Source organism: Procambarus clarkii, chromosome 58 (genome assembly GCF_040958095.1).
Source record: "Procambarus clarkii isolate CNS0578487 chromosome 58, FALCON_Pclarkii_2.0, whole genome shotgun sequence".
Classification (NCBI taxonomy): domain Eukaryota; kingdom Metazoa; phylum Arthropoda; class Malacostraca; order Decapoda; family Cambaridae; genus Procambarus; species Procambarus clarkii.
In genome coordinates this window covers 1,821,617-1,843,717 of record NC_091207.1, presented here as the reverse complement: position 1 = coordinate 1,843,717, position 22,101 = coordinate 1,821,617, and the positions used below count along the sequence as shown (strand labels likewise).

Genomic DNA, 22,101 nt, shown 5'->3' with positions numbered 1-22,101 from the left:
CTGATGTTCTAATCAGAAAATTGGAAACATCAAATGATCTGATGTTTCTGTCACTGAAATATAGGGAAAGCAGTTAAAAAACGAAATGAAAAACAATGAAAAATTAAAAAAATAAACTATGCTCACAAAATGAACAGTATGGTAAACAACACAGCTCAATTCCAACACAATATCACACAAAATAATTATTAAATCATAATGAAAAAAAATCGAAATCCATGAAAATGCAATTTATCAATGAAATTAGAGACATTGAGACATTGAAATTGTAACATATATAGTATAGCGTGTGTTGCTCTTACCTGCAACAGATGGCGCTGTTTCTTAAAAAAAGAATGCTTTTACATGTCACAGATGTGGCATCTATACTTACAAAATGAACAGTATGGTAAACAACATAGCTCAATTCCAACGCAATGTCACACAAAATGTATAAATCAAAATGAAAATAGATATCTATGAAAATTCAATTTATAAATGCAATCAAAATCATTGAAATGGAATTATAACTTATTTAGAATAGTGTTTATTGCTATTACGTGCAACAGATGGTGCTGTTTAAAAAAATAACATGTTTTTACCTGTCACAGGTGTAGCATCTTTATGGCAGGTATATAAAAATTAGAGCGTATTCGAATATAATGTTTTGACAAAATTTCAAAGCCATTGGTGAGGAACTTTCGAAGATTACAGCATGTGCTGCTCTTACGTCCAATAGATGGTGCTATTTTTCACAAAGGCATGTTTTTTCCTGTCATAGGTGAGGCATGTATATAGTAGGTATACAAAAACATGCGCGTATTCGAATGAAACGTTGCATCAAAATTTCAAAGGAATCGGTAGAGAGGTTTCAAAACTTTCCCTCTCAAGAAAAACATAGTTTTTCAAAAAAAGCATGATTTTTATTGTCACAGATGTGACGTCTATATAGTATGTATATAAAAACCCGCTCGGATGCGAATGGCACGTTGTGTGAAAATTTCAAAGCAATCAGTTAAAAACTTTCAGAGATTAGTGATTTTGAACAAACGAACATTTCCATTTTTATTTATATAGATATGAGACGATGTCGACACCATCTGTGGAGTGCACTCAACCCCAATTATTTTAGGAGGGGAGGTGTGATGATGTCAGAACCATCTGTTGTGCTTTATCTGTTGTTAGTGCTTCAGGTACTAACTTACCAGTTAGTTCCTGAAGCATATATGCAGAAGGTTCATAACCATAAGAAAACAGCAAAGCACACTTTTACGGAGTTCGCTTGCATTAAGGAGCGGTTGTTTTACGAATGGTGAGTGTCTCGGAAGATTGAGACTAAGGAACAGCTGGGACTACTTATCCTTTTAGAAGATTTCGAGGAGTATCTATCAGGTCGTCTGAAAACGTATGTGGAGGAACAGCAAGTAGAGACTTTGGGTGCTGTAGCCACCATGGCTGAAGACTACATTTCAACCCGTATGCCTTCTACAAGATATGTTCCCAAGATCTACTCATAACCTTACTTAGAGAAAGAACGAGGAGAAAGGAAAAAAGAACGACAAGAAAGGAAAGTCTCTGTCTCATCTCTGTTGTTTTCCTTGTCTTGCCTCATCTTTCTTGAAATTGGTGACCTGGAGAACGTGCAGTGATCCTGTACTTATAGAATCCACTCAGTAAAACACCTAAACTATTGGGACCGGCTAAAATGCCTAAATCTGTATTATCTTGAGTGCAGGCTGGAGAGATACATAATAATTTACACGTGGAAAATAGTAGAGGGGGCTGGTCCCAAACCAGCACACAGAAATAACATCACATGAGACCAGAAGGCATGACAGAATGTGCAGAATACCTCCCGTTGAAGAGCAGAGGTGCAACAGGTACTCTGAGAGAGAACTCTATCAACATCAGAGGCCCGAGACTGTTCAACACGCTTCCACTACACATAACTGGCCGACCCCTCACAGTGTTCAAGAGAGAACTTGAAAAGCACCTCCAAAGGATACCTGCTCAACCAGGCTGTAATTTCAAACGTCAGGCTGCTCGCAGCCGCGTCCAACAGCCTGGTTGACCAGTTCAGCAACGAGGAGGCTTGGTCGAGGACCGGGCTGCGGGGACGCTAAGCCCCAAAACCATCTCAAGGATCAAAGTCAAGTATGTTTATTGAGACAAGAAAATACATTTCAAAAGAATAGAGTAGCTTAGGCTATTCAAGGTAACCGCAAGGTAACCTTCTACAAAGTATAAACTGTAGGAGAGAGCCGTTCCACATGGTGCCATGAAGAAAACCCCAGGTAGTCCATGACGAACAAGTCCAAGGAGAGACAGTGCTTTGGACATGCTGGAAGAAAGGATGCGTGTCTGCTAAGTTTAAGTGCAGGGCAGGTAACGACCCTCATAGGAAAGTTATGTTGCTAAGTTGTGTGACACCGCCTGTGGGAACCCACTCCATATGGATAAATAGGAGGGAGAAACCAGGATTGTTTGCCCCATACACTTCGAAAGGGTATGTATCGAGTGACCAGTGTGAAAAATCAGTAGTAATTCTCCGAGATAGTGGAGCAGCTGACTCTCTGATTTTGAAGAGCTCGTTACCCAAGGAAGTGCCTACTGTAGGAAAGCACAGGGGTCTATTACATGGGTTTCCCTCCACTTTTTATGTTACCCCCTTAATAGAGGTTCACTTGGAATCATTATATTTCAATAGCAGGTGTACATTGGCAGTAGAAGACCTATTGAAGGGATTGAGGTAATACTGGCCAATGACTTAGCGTTTGGTTTGGACAATAACCATCTCATACTTGTTGCAGATCCAGTAGAAGATGTGGTGAAGCCAGTAAAAGCAGTACAAACCAGATCCCAAGTAAAGACTTAGCTGGGATTGGATAATTTTTTTAACCCTACACCTACCCCACAGGTTGCCTATAGTACTCCATCTTACTCTCTAGACTCTACTCCAGAACTGAAGCTCTGGACTAGAGCAACCTTGATTACCGAGCCGAGCAAGAGAAGGACCCCCAGGTGAAAGCTCTTGCAGACACCATCAAGACCAGTTCGAAGGCAGGTGACCAGTATTTCTGAAAGGACAAGTTACTGGGCCGGAGGTATCCACAAATACCCCTTGACTCCACGGGTAGGTACGCAGGTAGTCGTGCCTTCAGTGTTCAGAACCAAGCAGATGGAGACAGCCCATGCTGGATTATATTATGGACATTGCAGGCTTGCAAAAATTTTGTATCGCTGGATGCTTTTTTCTTCTTCCTCATGTTTTATTTTCCTCCCCCCACCTCTTCTCCTTTCTGACTTCCCTTTCTGCCGACTTTTTGCCATTCTTGAATATTTTTCTAATGTCATATTCTGTTTGACACCGGGTGTTTAGGGAGGTACACTTTAACTCACTCGTAGAACTATGGTACCTGATGTTGTCGAGCGAGGGGGGGATGCTTTTATTGTCAATCCTTGCCTTTGTTGCTGAACCCTATCTCAACGGACTGACAGCTCTTAAGGTTGCGATTGCAGGGCGTATACTCACAATGCGCTCCTGGGGATCCCATCTTGATGGGTGTCCTATCCTCTAATTGTGGTTCCATGGTGGGTATGGGGGCTTATTCGTGGATGAAATCTTTCCCAGTTTGTTTTTATGCCTTTCTCTGACCTCATTTAACTTCTCAGACTGATGGGATGGGCGGCCAGGCCACCGATTCGGACTGTGAGGGAAGGTCAGGCTTTCTAGCCCCTCCAGCTACTTTGGGCCCAGACCAAGCTGCTTTTCTGACTCTCCCGACCAACACTCTCTGCTACCCTCCCACCTCTGTGGCAGGGTTGAGCCCCAAGCCCCCAGTGGTCATCACCTGGCATGACGTCGTCTCTCGTTGTAATAACTCCGCCTTTTACATCCTCTCTTACTGGGGGAGCTCGGCACCGTCACCTCCGCATTTGCACATGTATGATTTCTTCCTGATCAATTACATTTCAGACTACGTGCACTAAGTATTTTGATCTCAGTCATGTTGATCCTACTCGTCCTAATGATTTATTCCTCCATAAACACCTCGTTGATTCAATGGATATATTTGTCACTTTTAACCCCACCCATTCTGGTACACGTGTCATTGTAGCCCCTTCTCAAGAAGCGGCTGCTTGCTTGGCTTCGTTGTCCTGCATTGGAGATTGATACCCCTGTTCAGATCTCAAAAAAGATCTGAACAGGGGTTAAATGGTTAAAGTTAGGGGTTAAGGTTAAATGCCAGCATTGGCACAGTTTTTCAGAGAACTGAAAGACTGCCATGAGGTTATTAAATATATTCTTGAGGGCCAAGGCCATTCTATCCTCCCGATAGATACCTTCACTCAAACCCTCCCTCATGATCGTGCACAATTGAGGTGTCTCTATGCCCCTTGTGTGGAGCCTCGAGCCTCTAAGACAGTGTTCTTCTTCTCAAGCTCACTGCATTAATTGCTGTGATGCCCACCCTGCCTTCTCCCGCACATGTGTGCACAACAAATTTGAGGAAGCCATCCTCACTTTGAAACATTGTGATCATTTTTTCTTTTCCTGAGGCGAGACACCAGGTTTGCCGTCTTCCCTTTTTTTTCCGATATGTCTTATGCTCGTGTGTTGCTTTCCACTTCTCCCCCTCGTCCTCTCTCGCTATCTCAGTTTCCTAACCGTTTCCAGGTCTTGGACACCGACACCTCCACCACCTATCTGCTCATTTGCGTTGTGGTTCTCCTTCTAGTGTTTCCTTCCTACTTTCCCAGTCTTCCTTGTCTCCTGTTCCCTCTTTCCCTTCTCACCCCAATCCTTCTTTTCAGCCCTCCCCTCTGTCTTTTAGCCCTCCTCACCGCCTGTCTGTCCTGGCCATTGTCCATCCTCCTCCCAGCGTTCTTCATGTTGACTATTCCCGTTCTGCTTCTCTTGTTGAGACTGTAGAGGCTGTTGCCCACCACATTGCTGATGGTACACCAGTCTCTCTCCATCAGTATCGTAAGCCTGGCTCTTCTCCCTCCTCCCCAACGAGTATGATGGCTTCAATATATTCCTCACCTTCCGACTCCGACACTATCCCTGCTTCCCCTCCCATTTCAGTGGTGGAGTCGCCTGATACGGAGGTTCCTTTGGTCTTTGAATCTCTCTCTTGGATGCTGTCCTTGATCCAGTGCACTCTCTTGCTTCTGTCCTTCCTTCCCCCCAATTCTCGCAACCGCCCTTCTTCGATGCTTCCTCCCACTCCAGACTGTCAGTCCGCTTCTGGTCCATCCTCCCTTGTCTTTGCTATCTTTGCCTATGCCTCGTCACCCCAATTTCACTGATCCTGATCCTGATCTTTAGTCTACTGTGTTCTTCTATGCCTTTGTTTCTCCCTTGTTATCTCAGTTTCTATTCTCTCTTTTTTGTCTATGTCTGTTCTTCAATGGAAATATTCATAGTTTTTATGCGAACTTCCATGAACTCCAACTTCTGATCACGCAATTTTCACGTTTTGTGTTTGTCTCCAGGAGCGATGCTTTGCGCTCATCCTGGTCACTTCTGTAGTTATTTCTTTCTCTCTTCCCCTCTAGCTTTTGCTAGGGCCCTTAACTCTACAGCTCTCTTGATCTGTGATGATATTGCCCTCATTCCCTTACTTTTTTGTCCCATATTCGGTGTTCTGCAGCCCGTATCTTTGTGAATAAATGGTATACGGTCTGTTCCATTTATCTCCCCCTAAATGTCCCACTTTTTCTTCTTGATCCTAAACAATTGTTGAACTCCTTACCAGAGCCTGTGCTCATTTTATGTGCTTTTAACTGTCCGTATACCGACAGTTAAAAGTACGTGGGTGAAGCATTTACAGCGTTGTGGTTCGAACAAAATTCGTTAGTAAAGAACTTGTGCCGGAAGCGTTCGAACATCATCAGTTGTGAGTCCTGTGTAAACTGTTTTTCATTCATAAACAGGGGGGTTTGGCAGGTGCATGGAATCACTTCTGGGTCTTTGTTTGGAGGACGGGCTGACTGGTGCCTTGACTGCCTGGTGCTGCCTGGTGCTACCCTCCACCACCTGGCTTCCTTGTAGTCTACCCTCCACCACCTGGCTTCCTTGTAGTCTACCCCTCACCATTTAACCTAATTGTAGTGTCCTGTTGAAACCTACTTTCTAATGTTGCAAGCACCACTTGGCTGTAGTAACTAGTGTTAGCATACTATTGCAGTGTACTTTTCATGACATGTTTGGTGTGACGTGTACAAGTTGGTAGAGAGCTTCCAACTTGCTAGCAGCCTACTTGTCCACTGCCCACCACCTCACTCCGACAGCTGTTGTGTGTTTGCTAACATATATTGGATCTGTGAGAAAAATGTAAATCCATTTTTGTGTGCTTTCATAAGTACATCAATATATTATTTGTTACCTGCTGTCTCCCAGAATACCCAAACAATTACGCCAAGCCATTATAATTGCCCTCTTCGGGATTATTTATTTGCAATATTTCAATAATATTTAGTTTTGTCACATTTTTCTAGATTAAACAAAATCTGCAGAATAGTAAATGTTTACTTGTGAATAAGAGTGAGAACCCGTGTTGTGAACAGGTTAGCCTCACGTCCAAACTGGAAGAGCTGGTGGACCAGCTGGCGGAGAACACTCACAACATCTGGGCCCGGGAGCGGATCCTACAAGGCTGGACCTACGGCCTCAACGAGGACCCAGTCATGCATCGCTCACCTCACCTCGTCAGCTATGGAAACGTCGACGATGCAATCAAAAAGGCCAACCGAGACACAGCATCCGAGACCATTCGGACTCTCCTTGTGTATGGCTACATTCTGGAGGCTCCCACGGGAGACCAGGCTGAAGGTGAGCGGCAACCTGCTTGGTATAACACATCTTGCACAACGCTCACGAGAGATAGGAAGGGATTGTGGGAAATAATATTGAGCTCTTGCATGCGACACCATGTTTCGTTAGATCTCAATGGTGAACTAAATTTAAACATCTGTCACATTGTATGGATGTGACAGTTGTTTTAACTATTCTCAGCATGGATGAAAAAGAATGTGTCATTCAGCTATTATATATATCGGTATGAGAAAATCATCTTGGGGGATCGAACCGGCGTTCAGGTGATTTCCAGACACCTGCCTTAACCGACTCTGCCACGATAAGACAAAAGCCTATCAACTCTGGGAATCATCAGAACGCCGATTCGAGTCATCCCATTGCCACAAAATTATTTTCTCGTTGACATATCATGCCATTATGATTTCTTTGTAACGTATCAGTATGGGGAGTGATTATCGCCGTGCGGATGATGAAAATGGTTGAGCAAAAATTCAGTCATATTATAATTTTGGAATTATTATAATTAAGAAAATTTATTCGAGTAATACATTCAAAGTAGTGTTGAGAAACTGTGCAAGAGTACGAGCAGCATATCTCGAGATGCATCTGTTTAGATTTACTTCTACACTCATATAGTTTACAAACTTTGCTACACTCTTTTTTACATGCTAATGAACTTTTAATAAAACCTACCTGTTCAAATGTCATTTAATATAATAATTAGTTTGCTTATATCTCATATATTTATGAGATATATATTATATTTCATATCTCATATATTTAAGATATCCATTTATCTCTTCACGTGACACACGTATATGTATAGAGTTAAACTAAACACTTAAAAAAAGACTTGACTTTACACTTAAGATTCCACTGATTAATGCCGATACAAGTCTGTTACTCCTGTTGCAACCCGTTCTCGAACTTGCTTACTGTCAATATTGGCGTATTTAATAAGTGCATATGTGACATACTAATTGATTGTGAATATTTTAGTTTACCTTGAAAAGCTTCATAGAAAACACCGACCTTACCTAACCTTCTTAGTATGTTAAGATAAGCATCTTATTGCTTCTTATTTACAATTATTACTTAACCTATCAACGGTATAGGTTTACTGTCAATATTGGCGTATTTAATAAGTGCATATGTGACATACTAATTGATTGTGAATATTTTAGTTTACCTTGAAAAGCTTCATAGAAAACACCGACCTTACCTAACCTTCTTAGTATGTTAAGATAAGCATCTTATTGCTTCTTATTTACAATTATTACTTAACCTATCAACGGTATAGGTTAAGTAATAATTGTAATTAAGAAGCAATAAGATACTAATCTTAACATACTAAGAAGGTTAGGTGAGGTCGGTGTTTTCTATGAAGCTTTTCAAGGTAAACTAAAGTATTCACAATCAATTAGTATGTCACATATGCACTTATTAAATACGCCAATATTGACAGTAAGCAAGTGCGAGAACGGGTTGCCTGTAAACACTTCATCACGTAACATCAGTTCTACTATATCCACACACTTCTTCACGTAACATCAGTTCTACTATATCCACACACTTCTTCAAAGTTCCTCTGTTCTTCCACAATAAGGGGGGCGGGGAGGGGGAACACAACTTGGAGACGGTTTCTCCAGAAATCTTGTGATTTATCCTGACCAGGTTATTGATACAGACCAGAGACCTACTGAAGGTCCCACCGGAAAGATAAGTTGCATTAAATGCAACATTTTACCTATTTTGATGGGATTAACTTGGACCACAGTGGTGAGGACACTAACATGGACCACAGTGTTGAGGACACTAACATGGACCACAGTGGTGAGGACACTAACATGGACCACAGTGTTGAGGACACTAACATGGACCACAGTGTTGAGGACACTAACATGGACCACAGTGGTGAGGACACTAACATGGACCACAGTGGTGAGGACATAACATGGACCACAGTGTTGAGGACACTAACATGGACCACAGTGGTGAGGACACTAACATGGACCACAGTGTTGAGGGCACTAACATGGACCACAGTGTTGAGGGCACTAACATGGACCACACAGTGTTGAGGACACTAACATGGACCACAGTGGTGAGGACACTAACATGGACCACAGTGTTGAGGGCACTAACATGGACCACAGTGTTGAGGGCACTAACATGGACCACAGTGTTGAGGGCACTAACATGGACCACACAGTGTTGAGGGCACTAACATGGACCACAGTGTTGAGGACACTAACATGGACCACACAGTGTTGAGGGCACTAACATGGACCACACAGTGTTGAGGACACTAACATGGACCACACAGTGGTGAGGACACTAACATGGACCACAGTGTTGAGGGCACTAACATGGACCACAGTGTTGAGGGCACTAACATGGACCACAGTGTTGAGGACACTAACATGGACCACAGTGTTGAGGGCACTAACATGGACCACAGTGTTGAGGGCACTAACATGGACCACAGTGTTGAGGGCACTAACATGGACCACAGTGTTGAGGGCACTAACATGGACCACAGTGTTGAGGGCACTAACATGGACCACAGTGTTGAGGACACTAACATGGACCACAGTGTTGAGGGCACTAACATGGACCACAGTGTTGAGGGCACTAACATGGACCACAGTGTTGAGGGCACTAACATGGACCACACAGTGTTGAGGGCACTAACATGGACCACAGTGTTGAGGACACTAACATGGACCACACAGTGTTGAGGGCACTAACATGGACCACACAGTGTTGAGGACACTAACATGGACCACACAGTGGTGAGGACACTAACATGGACCACAGTGTTGAGGGCACTAACATGGACCACAGTGTTGAGGGCACTAACATGGACCACAGTGTTGAGGACACTAACATGGACCACAGTGTTGAGGGCACTAACATGGACCACAGAGTTGAGGACACTAACATGGACCACAGTGTTGAGGGCACTAACATGGACCACACAGTGTTGAGGGCACTAACATGGACCACAGTGTTGAGGACACTAACATGGACCACAGTGTTGAGGGCACTAACATGGACCACACAGTGTTGAGGACACTAACATGGACCACACAGTGGTGAGGACACTAACATGGACCACAGTGTTGAGGGCACTAACATGGACCACAGTGATGAGGACACTAACATGGACCACAGTGTTGAGGGCACTAACATGGACCACAGTGTTGAGGGCACTAACATGGACCACACAGTGTTGAGGACACTAACATGGACCACACAGTGTTGAGGACACTAACATGGACCACACAGTGGTGAGGACACTAACATGGACCACAGTGATGAGGACACTAACATGGACCACAGTGTTGAGGGCACTAACATGGACCACAGTGTTGAGGGCACTAACATGGACCACACAGTGGTGAGGACACTAACATGGACCACAGTGTTGAGGGCACTAACATGGACCACAGTGTTGAGGGCACTAACATGGACCACAGTGTTGAGGGCACTAACATGGACCACAGTGTTAAGGGCACTAACATGGACCACACAGTGGTGAGGACACTAACATGGACCACAGTGTTGAGGGCACTAACATGGACCACAGTGTTGAGGGCACTAACATGGACCACAGTGTTGAGGACACTAACATGGACCACAGTGTTGAGGACACTAACATGGACCACAGTGTTGAGGACACTAACATGGACCACAGTGTTGAGGGCACTAACATGGAGGTGTGTTGGTGACAGCGGCGGCCGCAGCCATACAGAGCATCAAGCGAGGCACGGCCCACCGAACCTACCGTCTGGAGAACACCAACGCCGTCACTTCTGGCAAATGGTACTTTGAGATGGAAGTTCTTACCTCTGGACCCATGCGCGTGGGCTGGATAGAGACGAGCAGTCCGCCCGGGACGGAGCTGGGCTGCGACGACAAGTCTTGGGCCTTCGACGGGTTCCGTGTAAGTATGAAGAATGGGTGAGCTTCTCCCGCTTCTTTGGGAGAGCTCACTGGTCGCTCTTGTCACATCCTATCGTTCACTATGTAAATAATAAATTAAACAAATTTAAATGCTGTTCATTTATTTGAACGTTATTTATGGTAATTTTATTATGCCAAATAATATGAGACAAGTAGATTCCTGAGTAAATAAAGCAACAATCAGTAGACCGACACAATTACTGGAGAAGTTCATAATTGTTTTGGTCATGCTGAAATTTAATTGTAATTGCACTCAGATAAATGCTAATTACTGTTGTACGTAATTTTCCGTCAGTTCAGTGAAAAATTGCAAGTGATTGTCAATAATATAGAAATGTTTTCACATTGAACCTTTATCAGCTTGGGACACCTAGACGTGACAAGTTTCATGATTTGTTAATTGTGTGTGATGACTGTGACACAGTGCTTAGGAACTGTGACGACTGTGACACAGTGCTCAGGAACTGTGACACAGTGCTCAGGAACTGTGACACAGTGCTCAGGAACTGTGACACAGTGCTCAGGAACTGTGACACAGTGCTCAGGAACTGTGACACAGTGCTCAGGAACTGTATGATGACTGACACAGTGCTCAGGAACTGTGACGACTGTGACACAGTGCTCAGGAACTGTATGATGACTGACACAATGCTCAGGAACTGTGACGACTGTGACACAGTGCTCAGGAACACACACACTCTCTCTCTCTCTCTCTCTCTCTCTCTCTCTCTCTCTCTCTCTCTCTCTCTCTCTCTCTCTCTCTCTCTCTCTCTCTCTCTCTCTCTCACTCACTCACTCACTCTCTCTCTCTGTGAAAGCATTTACTGCTGCAAGTAAACAGTCTCACACTCCCATAGATATTAGCAAAATTCACCTTCAAATAAGTCATGCAGTTTTCTAAATATTCGATAGTAAATAATATCAAGCATAATATCGTTGAATATAATGACTGGTCTAATACAGTGCTCTAAATGTCTAGTCTGAATATGAGTTATAACAATTGTAGTAAGAACAAGTATGTTGTGGTGTGGTAAACACATGGCACAGATCACAGTCCTGCGCAACGCTCAACATATGGGGCACATGCCATATATATATTGAAGATGAAAATTGCAGCAACTCTGTTGACTTGATGCTATTGTGACTACTTGGTATAAACAAGTCAGGTTTGAAATGTATAATGAATGTAGAAGTGGGTGTGAGAGTGAAGCGGTGCCTCCTGGGCTGTAAGTATGAAGCAGTAACTTGGCCTGTATCTTTAAAGCACATGAAGCACCATATGGGCGGGACGGAGGCGTACGGACGACGTGCCCAGCCGGGCGACGTTGTAGGGGTAATGATGGACCTGCATGACAAGACCATCAGTAAGTGTGTTGGTGTACCTGGCTGGCCTGCCTCTCCGCTCGGGTCTCCCGTCGCACCACACACGCCCACAAAACACATTCCAACATAACTTATCACACTTGTTTACATAAATGAAACATTTTCACACACACACAAAAAAAATCCAAAGACGTGATGGTGCGGGATGAGGCTTGAGGGGTACCGTGAGTGTGCTATCTCTGTGGTACCGTGAGCGTGCTATCTCTGTGGTACCGTGAGTGTGCTATCTCTGTGGTACCGTGAGTGTGCTATCTCTGTGGTACCGTGAGTGTGCTATCTCTGTGGAGTCTTTCACTAACATTCAAGGTCTCTATTCTTCACAGATGTGCATCAGCCGCTCTGCAGCCACATAAGTTCCTACCCCTAACCCAGCGCTGTGTTCTACACCGTGTTCTTGGCATGTAGTAAACTGCAGCACAAACTCCACATGGAAACTAACCATAACAATTATACTCCCTCACCAAAAATCTTAAAGTGGTGCAGTGCCACTTTCATTGACGTGTCTGCTGCACTTTACTACTGTCTGATTTTTACCCTAAATAATGTCTCGTTGCAAAAATAAGTGTCCCTGTTGCAATGTTGCTAATAGTTTGTATGTGATACAGGAAGAAAAGTGTCATTCGGGCGGTTTGGACAGCTACGGCCACAAGTGGCAGGTCGGAGACGTGGTAGGCGTGTGCCTTGATATATTCGACAGAACCATCAGTGAGTGATTGATGTCTAATCCTTGCTGACTGTCGTGAGTGGTGAAGTAGCGGGTGTGGTGGCTAGCTCACGTTAGTTGTAGCATTAGACATTTAGCCGGAATTTCTGGCAGAATATGAGCGGTACCTAACTAGCTTATAACGTAGATCATGTTGATGCTTGTATGTTTCTGGCCCGTCGAGGTCGGGCAAAGCGTCCTGGCTCGTCTGTTGCATCTTCCCGTCCCATGCGTGTGGCTGTTCTAGTTATCTTCGTATGACCGTTTGCATTGCAGTCATTTTAGATATGTCATGCTTGCACTCAAGACAGCAGCACTATATGTGGAGCTACTGTGGTTACCCGTGTACGACGGGAGGAAGCAGGTGTGGAGCCGGTGGCTTCCTCCACCCGATGTACGCAGCCAATTTTATACTTTTTGAGTTACCGATGTATTACTGCTACGCACACACCGCCTGCAGGCCACTAAGGCCTCCAGGCGTTCATCAAGGGCTTCACAAAACTAGGGCTTCCTGCTTCGCATTAGTGTTTTCTTTAAGCATGTTTGTTCCAACAATTATAACTTCAGTCGACACAGAAATTTATGACAAATTATGTGGTCTTTCTATTTTCTAATGTACAAAGTGCGGATAAAGGTCAGTCTTACAGCCCTGCTGCTGGTACTCTTCCTCGGAGAGAAGAGTGCATAAGAGTGCATTTATACTGCCGTATGTATTGATATGTATAACCGTGTATGTCTGCCGTCTACTGTATTTTGGAACTGCATTTTTGTTTTCTCGTTGCATGTAAATGTTTGATTTTTGTTATTAATGAATTTGTTGTACTTACATTGAGTCTCATGAGTCACTCACAGATGTCAAGTCCATAGTGTGTGTGTGTGTGTTACAAATAGTGGGTTGTACTATGGGGGATCTAGTGTTAATGTGGTGAAGGGGCAGCAGTTAGAATAAAGATGTATCTCTAATAGTGGTGAGCAGTAAGGCCCGGCCCCCAATAAAAAATATAAACAGTGATTAATAATTGGCTACAAAACAATGTCAGTCTAGAGGTAGATCACAGATCTCCTACACAGGAAGAATGGATACTCCTTTAACTTACTTATTTATTAACCCCTTAACAACCCCCCATATACATTCACACAAATAACAATAATAACTTTACCACACTATCTTACGTTAAAAGCCTTGGTCCACATAAGCAGGATGCAAGGTTTTACACTGAGCACAAGCTAGGGTAAAGTTTACTAGTGAAGAACTTGAAGCTTGAGGCAGCTTAGGGTAGTGAGCCCAAGTGGTACCCTAGCACAACACAACACTAAGGGGTACCCAAACACTGGAAAATACTACCCCAGGTCTACACCAATCTTACAATCTCAGAGTAGGCACAATTAAATACACAATACTTATCTTAGTAAACTAGACACAGAAATAGGTAAGGGTGAGTAGTAGGAGGAAGGGGAGAGAGGTGCAGAGCCACACAGTATAGATGTTTACACCTCGAACGCCAGCCAGAGAAGGGAGACCGTCTCCAGTCTCCTTCCTCAGCTGACTCGCTGCCGGCAGACTACTCAATTAATTGTACAGCAGCCCTATATCCAAGTTTACTCAGATCTACTTTACTAATACTTTCTAATTATTTGTAAACATAGTTGATGCCTATTTTATTACTTAATAATCAACCCCAAGCTCAGTCTTTAAATGCTCTTTGAGAAACAAGAATCGTCTTACGTCTGGCAGGGAAGATACAAACACAGACACCTCGCCATGCGTCCCACTAATATAAAGTAGTTTATTTAGCTCAATTTGACCTCTGGTTTCCATTTGAGGAACCCAGGGTCGTAACAGTGTCAGTGTGTGTGTGTGTGTGTGTGTATGATACCCACTCTCCCCCAGGCATATTGTCCCTGTATGTGGCTGTTGTGTAGCCTAGGTGGCTATGGAAAGTTAACATTAAATATACTACTTTTATTTTTTAAATTTATACTTTTCAAAAATAAGTGAATAAAAAATTTGGAGAAGAAACAAATGTGGACATATTATGTACAGTTTGTGAGCCTACGGAGATTAATCATGAGGATAGGCACCGCAAGGTTATTGTAGTGATATGAAGAGTTGGCACTTACAACTATCGAAGTAAATGTGGTAGGTAGCATTAAAGGGGTGTAGTTGGCACTGTTGGAGATAGTTGGCACTATGACAGATAGTTGGCACTGTTGGAGATAGTTGGCACTGTTGGAGATAGTTGGCACTATGGGAGATAGTTGGCACTATGAGAGATGGTTGGCACTACGGGGGATAGTTGGTACTATATTAGATGGAACTGAAATGTGATTGGTACTATGGGGCGTGGCCTCGTAGCCTGGTGGATAGCGCGCAGGACTCGTAATTCTGTGGCGCGGGTTCGATTCCCGCACGAGGCAGAAATAAATGGGCAAAGTTTCTTTCACCCTGAATGCCCCTGTTACCTAGCAGTAAATAGGTACCTGGGAGTTAGTCAGCTGTCACGGGCTGCTTCCTGGGGGTGGAGGCCTGGTCGAGGACCGGGCCGCGCGGACACTAAAGCCCCGAAATCATCTCAAGATAACCTCAAGATGGGAGATGGTCGGCACTATGACAGATAGTTGTCACTATGGGATATGGCACTATGACAGTTGGCACCAAGAGAGATGGTACTATTAGAGTTGTTGGCACTGAGAGATGGTTGGCACTATGCACTATGGGAGATAGTTGGCACTATGGGAGATAGTTGGCACTATGAGAGATATTGACACTATGGGAGATGGCACTATGAGATAGTTGTCATATGGGAGATGGCACTATGAAAGATAGTTGGCATTACTGGGAGAGACATTTTCATGTTGCTTATTAGCGAATGTAAGATAATAGTTTAAGGCATATAATAACAGACTGTAGAGCACTCACTATTACACACAAACGAACTGGATAGATAGAGTCCTCACTCTTAATCTCATATATTTATTTATTCTTGTTAAGAAAAATACTAAGAAAATGTGATTCATCTTCCATCGGTAATATAACATCTTCCATCGGTAATATAAACGGAAAATCAGGAACATTTTAGTTAATTCTAATGAAAACACATTGATTTTTATCATTTGTATTTGAAACAACATTGTCATATGTCTTTTCTTGGATCTAAATAATACGAAACCTCGCTTTATGATTTGAAGATAAAATCCTCAAATATGGTATAATAATGACTTTTTTCACGTTTTTCATGTAGTTTGATATTACGTAAATATATTCATTTTTACCAATATTTCGATACTATTTCATGTAGTATCACGATATGTGATTTGGCCTTCAAATCTCAGATTTTCGCATAATATTGCATTTTAAGCATGTTTTCTGGCATTTTCTGGCATATAGTGACTTTTTCACGTTATTCATGTAGTGTGATTTTTCGTATATATATTCGTTTTCAACAATATTTCGATACTACTTCATGTTTTCTCACGATATGTGATTTGGCCTTCAAATCTCCGAATTTCGCAAATTTTGCATTTTTAAGCAAGTTTTCTTCCATTTTATTTTGTACTAAAAAATCATCGAATTTAGCAATATTTTGACCATTATCATCCCCTTTTCCTTTATGTTATTTAAACAAAATATCATCGCATTAGGCCGTTTTTCCACGTTTTTGGGAATTTTCAGTTTATTGTTATTAATTCATTAAATATACGATAAAAATGATGCAAACATAATTGATTAGAAATTAACCTTAAACACTTCATTTTCAATCAACTATTTGTTTCTCGTCAAAATACTGAGTAAGATATTGGAAATCTATTTTTGTTTCTCGTTAAATACTGAGTAAGATATTTAAAAGGGGAGAAGTTCTGTTTTTATTGCATATATCGACGTTTCAGCCGGATTAGACCGGTTTTACGTGTATATCTTCCATCGGTAATATAAACCGAAAATCAGGAACATTTTAGTTAATTTTAATGAAAACACATTGATTTTTGTCATTTGTATTGGAAGCAACATCTTTATACGTCTTTTCTAGGGGCTAAAAAATACGAAACGTCGCCTTATGATTCGAAGTTAAAATCCTCAAATTTGGTATAATAATGACTTTTTTCACGTTTTTCATGTAGTTTGATATTACGTAAATATATTCTTTTTTACCAATATTTCGATACTATTTCATGTAGTATCCCAATATGTGATTTGGCCTTCAAATCTCAGATTTTCGCATAATATTGCATTTTAAGCAAGTATTCTGGCATTTTGTTTCGTACTAAAAATCATCGAATTCAGCAATATTTGACGTTTATCATCCCCTTTTCCTTTATGTGATATAAACAAAATATCATCGAATTAGGCAATATTTTGCTGTTTTTCCACGTTTTGTGAATTTTCAGTTTATTGCTATTATTTCATTAAATATACGATAAAAATGATGCAAACACATAATTGATTAGAAATTAACCTTAAACACTTCATTTTCAATCAACTATTTGTTCCTCGTTAAAATACTGAGTAAGATATTGGAAAGGGGAAAGTTCTGTTTTTATTGCATATATCGACGTTTCAGCCGGATTAGAGCGGTTTTACGTGTACATCTTCCATCGGTAATATAAACGGAAAATCAGGAACATTTTAGTTAATTCTAATGAAAACACATTGATTTTTATTATTTGTATTTGAAACAACATTGTCATATGTCTTTTCTTGGATCTAAATAATACGAAACCTCGCTCTCTATGATTTGAAGTTAAAATCCTCAAATATGGTAATATAGTGACTTTTTTCACGTTATTCATGTAGTGTGATTTTACGGATATATATTCGTTTTTACCAATATTTCGATACTACTTCATGTTTTCTCACGATATGTGATTTGGCCTTCAAATCTCAGAATTTCGTAAATTTTGCATTTTTAAGCAAGTTTTCTTGCATTTTGTTTTGTACAAAAAATCATCGAATTTAGCAATATATTGACCATTATCATCCCCTTTTCCTTTATGTGATTTAAACAAAATATCATCGAATTAGGCCGTTTTTCCACGTTTTTGTGAATTTTCAGTTTATTGTTATTAATTCATTAGATATACGATAAAAATTATGCAAACACATAATTGATCAGAAAATAACCTTAAATACTTCATTTTCAATCATCTATTTGTTTCTCGTTAAAATACTGAGTAAGATATTTAAAAGGGGAGAAGTTCTGTTTTTATTGCATATATCGACGTTTCAGCCGGATTAGAGCGGTTTTACGTGTATATCTTCCATCGGTAATATAAACGGAAAATCAGGAACATTTTAGTTAATTCTAATGAAAACACATTGATTTTTATTATTTGTATTTGAAACAACATTGTCATATGTCTTTTCTTGGATCTAAATAATACGAAACCTCGCTCTCTATGATTTGAAGTTAAAATCCTCAAATATGGTAATATAGTGACTTTTTTCACGTTATTCATGTAGTGTGATTTTACGGATATATATTCGTTTTTACCAATATTTCGATACTACTTCATGTTTTCTCACGATATGTGATTTGGCCTTCAAATCTCAGAATTTCAGAAACCCACCCGTCCACCCAGCACCAACACCCACCCGTCCACCCAGCACCATCACCCACCCGTCCACCCAGCACCATCACCCACCCGTCCACCCAGCACCATCACCTCCCGTCCACCCAGCACCAACACCCACCCGTCCACCCAGCACCATCACCACCCGTCCACCCAGCACCAACACCACCCGTCCACCCAGCACCAACACCCACCCGTCCACCCAGCACCATCACCCACCCGTCCACCCAGCACCATCACCACCCGTCCACCCAGCACCATCACCCACCCGTCCACCCAGCACCATCACCACCCGTCCACCCAGCACCAACACCACCCGTCCACCCAGCACCAACACCCACCCGTCCACCCAGCACCATCACCCACCCGTCCACCCAGCACCATCACCACCCGTCCACCCAGCACCATCACCACCCGTCCACCCAGCACCATCACCACCCGTCCACCCAGCACCATCACCACCCGTCCACCCAGCACCATCACCCACCCGTCCACCCAGCACCATCACCACCCGTCCACCCAGCACCAACACCACCCGTCCACCCAGCACCATCACCACCCGTCCACCCAGCACCATCACCACCCGTCCACCCAGCACCATCACCACCCGTCCACCCAGCACCAACACCCACTCGTCCACCCAGCACCATCACCCACCCGTCCACCCAGCACCATCACTCACCCGTCCACCCAGCACCAACACCCACCCGTCCACCCAGCACCATCACCACCCGTCCACCCAGCACCATCACCACCCGTCCACCCAGCACCATCACCACCCGTCCACCCAGCACCAACACCCACCCGTCCACCCAGCACCAACACCCACCCGTCCACCCAGCACCAACACCCACCCCGTCCACCCAGCACCAACACCCACCCGTCCACCCAGCACCATCACCCACCCGTCCACCCAGCATTATCACCACCCGTCCACCCAGCACCATCACCACCCGTCCACCCAGCACCAACACCCACCCGTCCACCCAGCACCATCACCACCCGTCCACCCAGCACCATCACCACCCGTCCACCCAGCACCAACACCCACCCGTCCACCCAGCACCATCACCACCCGTCCACCCAGCACCATCACCACCCGTCCACCAAGCACCATCACCACCCGTCCACCCAGCACCATCACCCACCCGTCCACCCAGCACCATCTCCACCCAGCACCAACACCACCCGTCCACCCAGCACCATCACCCACCCGTCCACCCAGCACCATCACCACCCGTCCACCCAGCACCATCACCACCCGTCCACCCAGCACCATCACCACCCGTCCACCCAGCACCATCACCACCCGTCCACCCAGCACCATCACCCACCCGTCCACCCAGCACCATCACCACCCGTCCACCCAGCACCATCACCCACCCGTCCACCCAGCACCATCACCACCCGTCCACCCAGCACCATCACCCACCCGTCCACCCAGCACCATCACCCACCCGTCCACCCAGCACCATCACCCACCCGTCCACCCAGCACCAACACCCACCCGTCCACCCAGCACCATCACCACCCGTCCACCCAGCACCAACACCCACCCGTCCACCCAGCACCATCACCCACCCGTCCACCCAGCACCATCACCACCCGTCCAACCAGCACCATCACCCACCCGTCCAGCCAGCACCATCACCACCCGTCCACCCAGCATCCATCACCCACCCGTCCACCCAGCACCATCACCCACCCGTCCACCCAGCACCATCACCCACCCGTCCACCCAGCACCATCAAAGACATAAAAATAATCTCATTCACTTCATTACTTTCTTTTTGAGTGAACTTTTATATATTTACCATATGTGTATTTTAGTAATATTATATTATTATTATATTATATTTTTGTATCATTAGATGATCAGGTTATGTTTTTATGTTTAATATTTGATAATATTGTTTGCAATGTCATTTGTCTGTATGATAAGAAGAGCTTCACCCTAGACAAGGGATAACTTCACCGAGGGAATAAATAACAGAATTTGCAGTGTAATTATTGTTGTCGTTCAGAACACAACGAGAGGCAGGTGTCGCTACGAGCCCTGAGGAACCGCCAGGACCTGTTCCAAGAAGAAGGCATTCTCAACCTGATCCTGGACGCCATCGACAAGATCACCATCATCACCCAGCAGGGCTACCTGGTGGCTCTCGCCGGGGAGGAGGCCGGCCTCGACTGGGATATTATATCAGGTGTGGCCAGCATGATGGCTCTTGCTCTTACGACGGCTGCTTTCTCACTTAAAGACAAGTAACATGTATTTTAAAGTCATTTTGATCCTTACAAATTGTGTGTTATCTTAACAAATGACTAGTGTCTCTATAGTCAGGTTACTTATGGCACAGCCTGGTCTGTGACCGTCATGATGAGTTTCAACCAGTAATTTGACCCATGACAACAGACATCTTATGTGTCCTTGCTTATATGCTCCTGTTATTATCTTCCTCAACGCTACAAGGAGCAGCTAGTGCCTGTTTAGCTGCCATAAGTGCCAACTTAAGTCTACTTAGCTCATACATACATACATTACAAGTTTTCCATATCTCTCGTTCATTGAAGAGACTTCAGCGAAGTAAAAATAAGTAATATATGAAAAAAAGATGGTTATTTACATTGTCACACCTTCATTTACTATATTTTTCACAATGCAATATATACAGCATTATACAGCATTCATTAACAGCACCAATCTACAGCTATATAAGGCCAGGTGTATAGTGATCCTCGTGAACCATACAAATGCATTTAACCTTCCAATCTTCTTCTCTCTAGCCTTTCCATTACCATATCTTGTATGTTATCCCACACTCTTTCCGCTCTCTCGTGCACTCACTTCTCCCTCACACATTTACTCACTGCTTCCTCACGCACTCATTCCCTGTCCACCCAACTTATTCCCAGATTTTAACTTCATGTCAAACCATCATATTACTTGAAAATACTTTCTTCCCCCGTCTGCAATAATCCATTCCTGCAACATGACTAACCCATCTCGGTAATATTCGGGCCCATTTTTGATTATTTATACGTCTCCACACTTAATTTCTTACTCCATTCTCCTAAGTTCTCATTCAAGACCTGTTTCGTAGATTATGAGTTGTTTCTACCCTAGATTATGAGTTGTTTCTACCCTAGATTATGAGTTGTTTCTACCCTAGATTATGAGTTGTTTCTACCCTAGATTATGAGTTGTTTCTACCCTAGATTATGAGTTGTTTCTACCCTAGATTATGAGTTGTTTCTACCCTAGATTATGAGTTGTTTCTACCCTAGATTATGAGTTGTTTCTACCCTAGATTATGAGTTGTTTCTACCCTAGATTATGAGTTGTTTCTACCCTAGATTATGAGTTGTTTCTACCCTAGATTATGAGTTGTTTCTACCCTAGATTATGAGTTGTTTCTACCCTAGATTATGAGTTGTTTCTACCCTAGATTATGAGTTGTTTCTACCCTAGATTATGAGTTGTTTCTACCCTAGATTATGAGTTGTTTCTACCCTAGATTATGAGTTGTTTCTACCCTAGATTATGAGTTGTTTCTACCCTAGATTATGAGTTGTTTCTACCCTAGATTATGAGTTGTTTCTACCCTAGATTATGAGTTGTTTCTACCCTAGATTATGAGTTGTTTCTACCCTAGATTATGAGTTGTTTCTACCCTAG

At 43.3% G+C, this 22,101-nt stretch overlaps 1 protein-coding gene across 1 annotated transcript in view; it reads left to right on the top strand.

Annotated features, from left to right (window-relative positions):
• The first annotated feature begins 2,280 nt into the window (after positions 1-2,280).
• LOC138353500 (ryanodine receptor-like) overlaps positions 2,281-22,101 on the top strand; it is a 46,705-nt gene continuing 26,884 nt past the window's right edge. The window contains exons 1-7 of the mRNA XM_069306476.1: positions 2,281-2,364; positions 2,687-2,842; positions 5,788-5,793; positions 6,553-6,817; positions 10,540-10,751; positions 12,760-12,859; positions 20,450-20,629. Coding sequence (XP_069162577.1) covers positions 2,281-2,364; positions 2,687-2,842; positions 5,788-5,793; positions 6,553-6,817; positions 10,540-10,751; positions 12,760-12,859; positions 20,450-20,629 — 1,003 coding nt within the window. The remainder of the gene's footprint in view (positions 2,365-2,686; positions 2,843-5,787; positions 5,794-6,552; positions 6,818-10,539; positions 10,752-12,759; positions 12,860-20,449; positions 20,630-22,101) is intronic.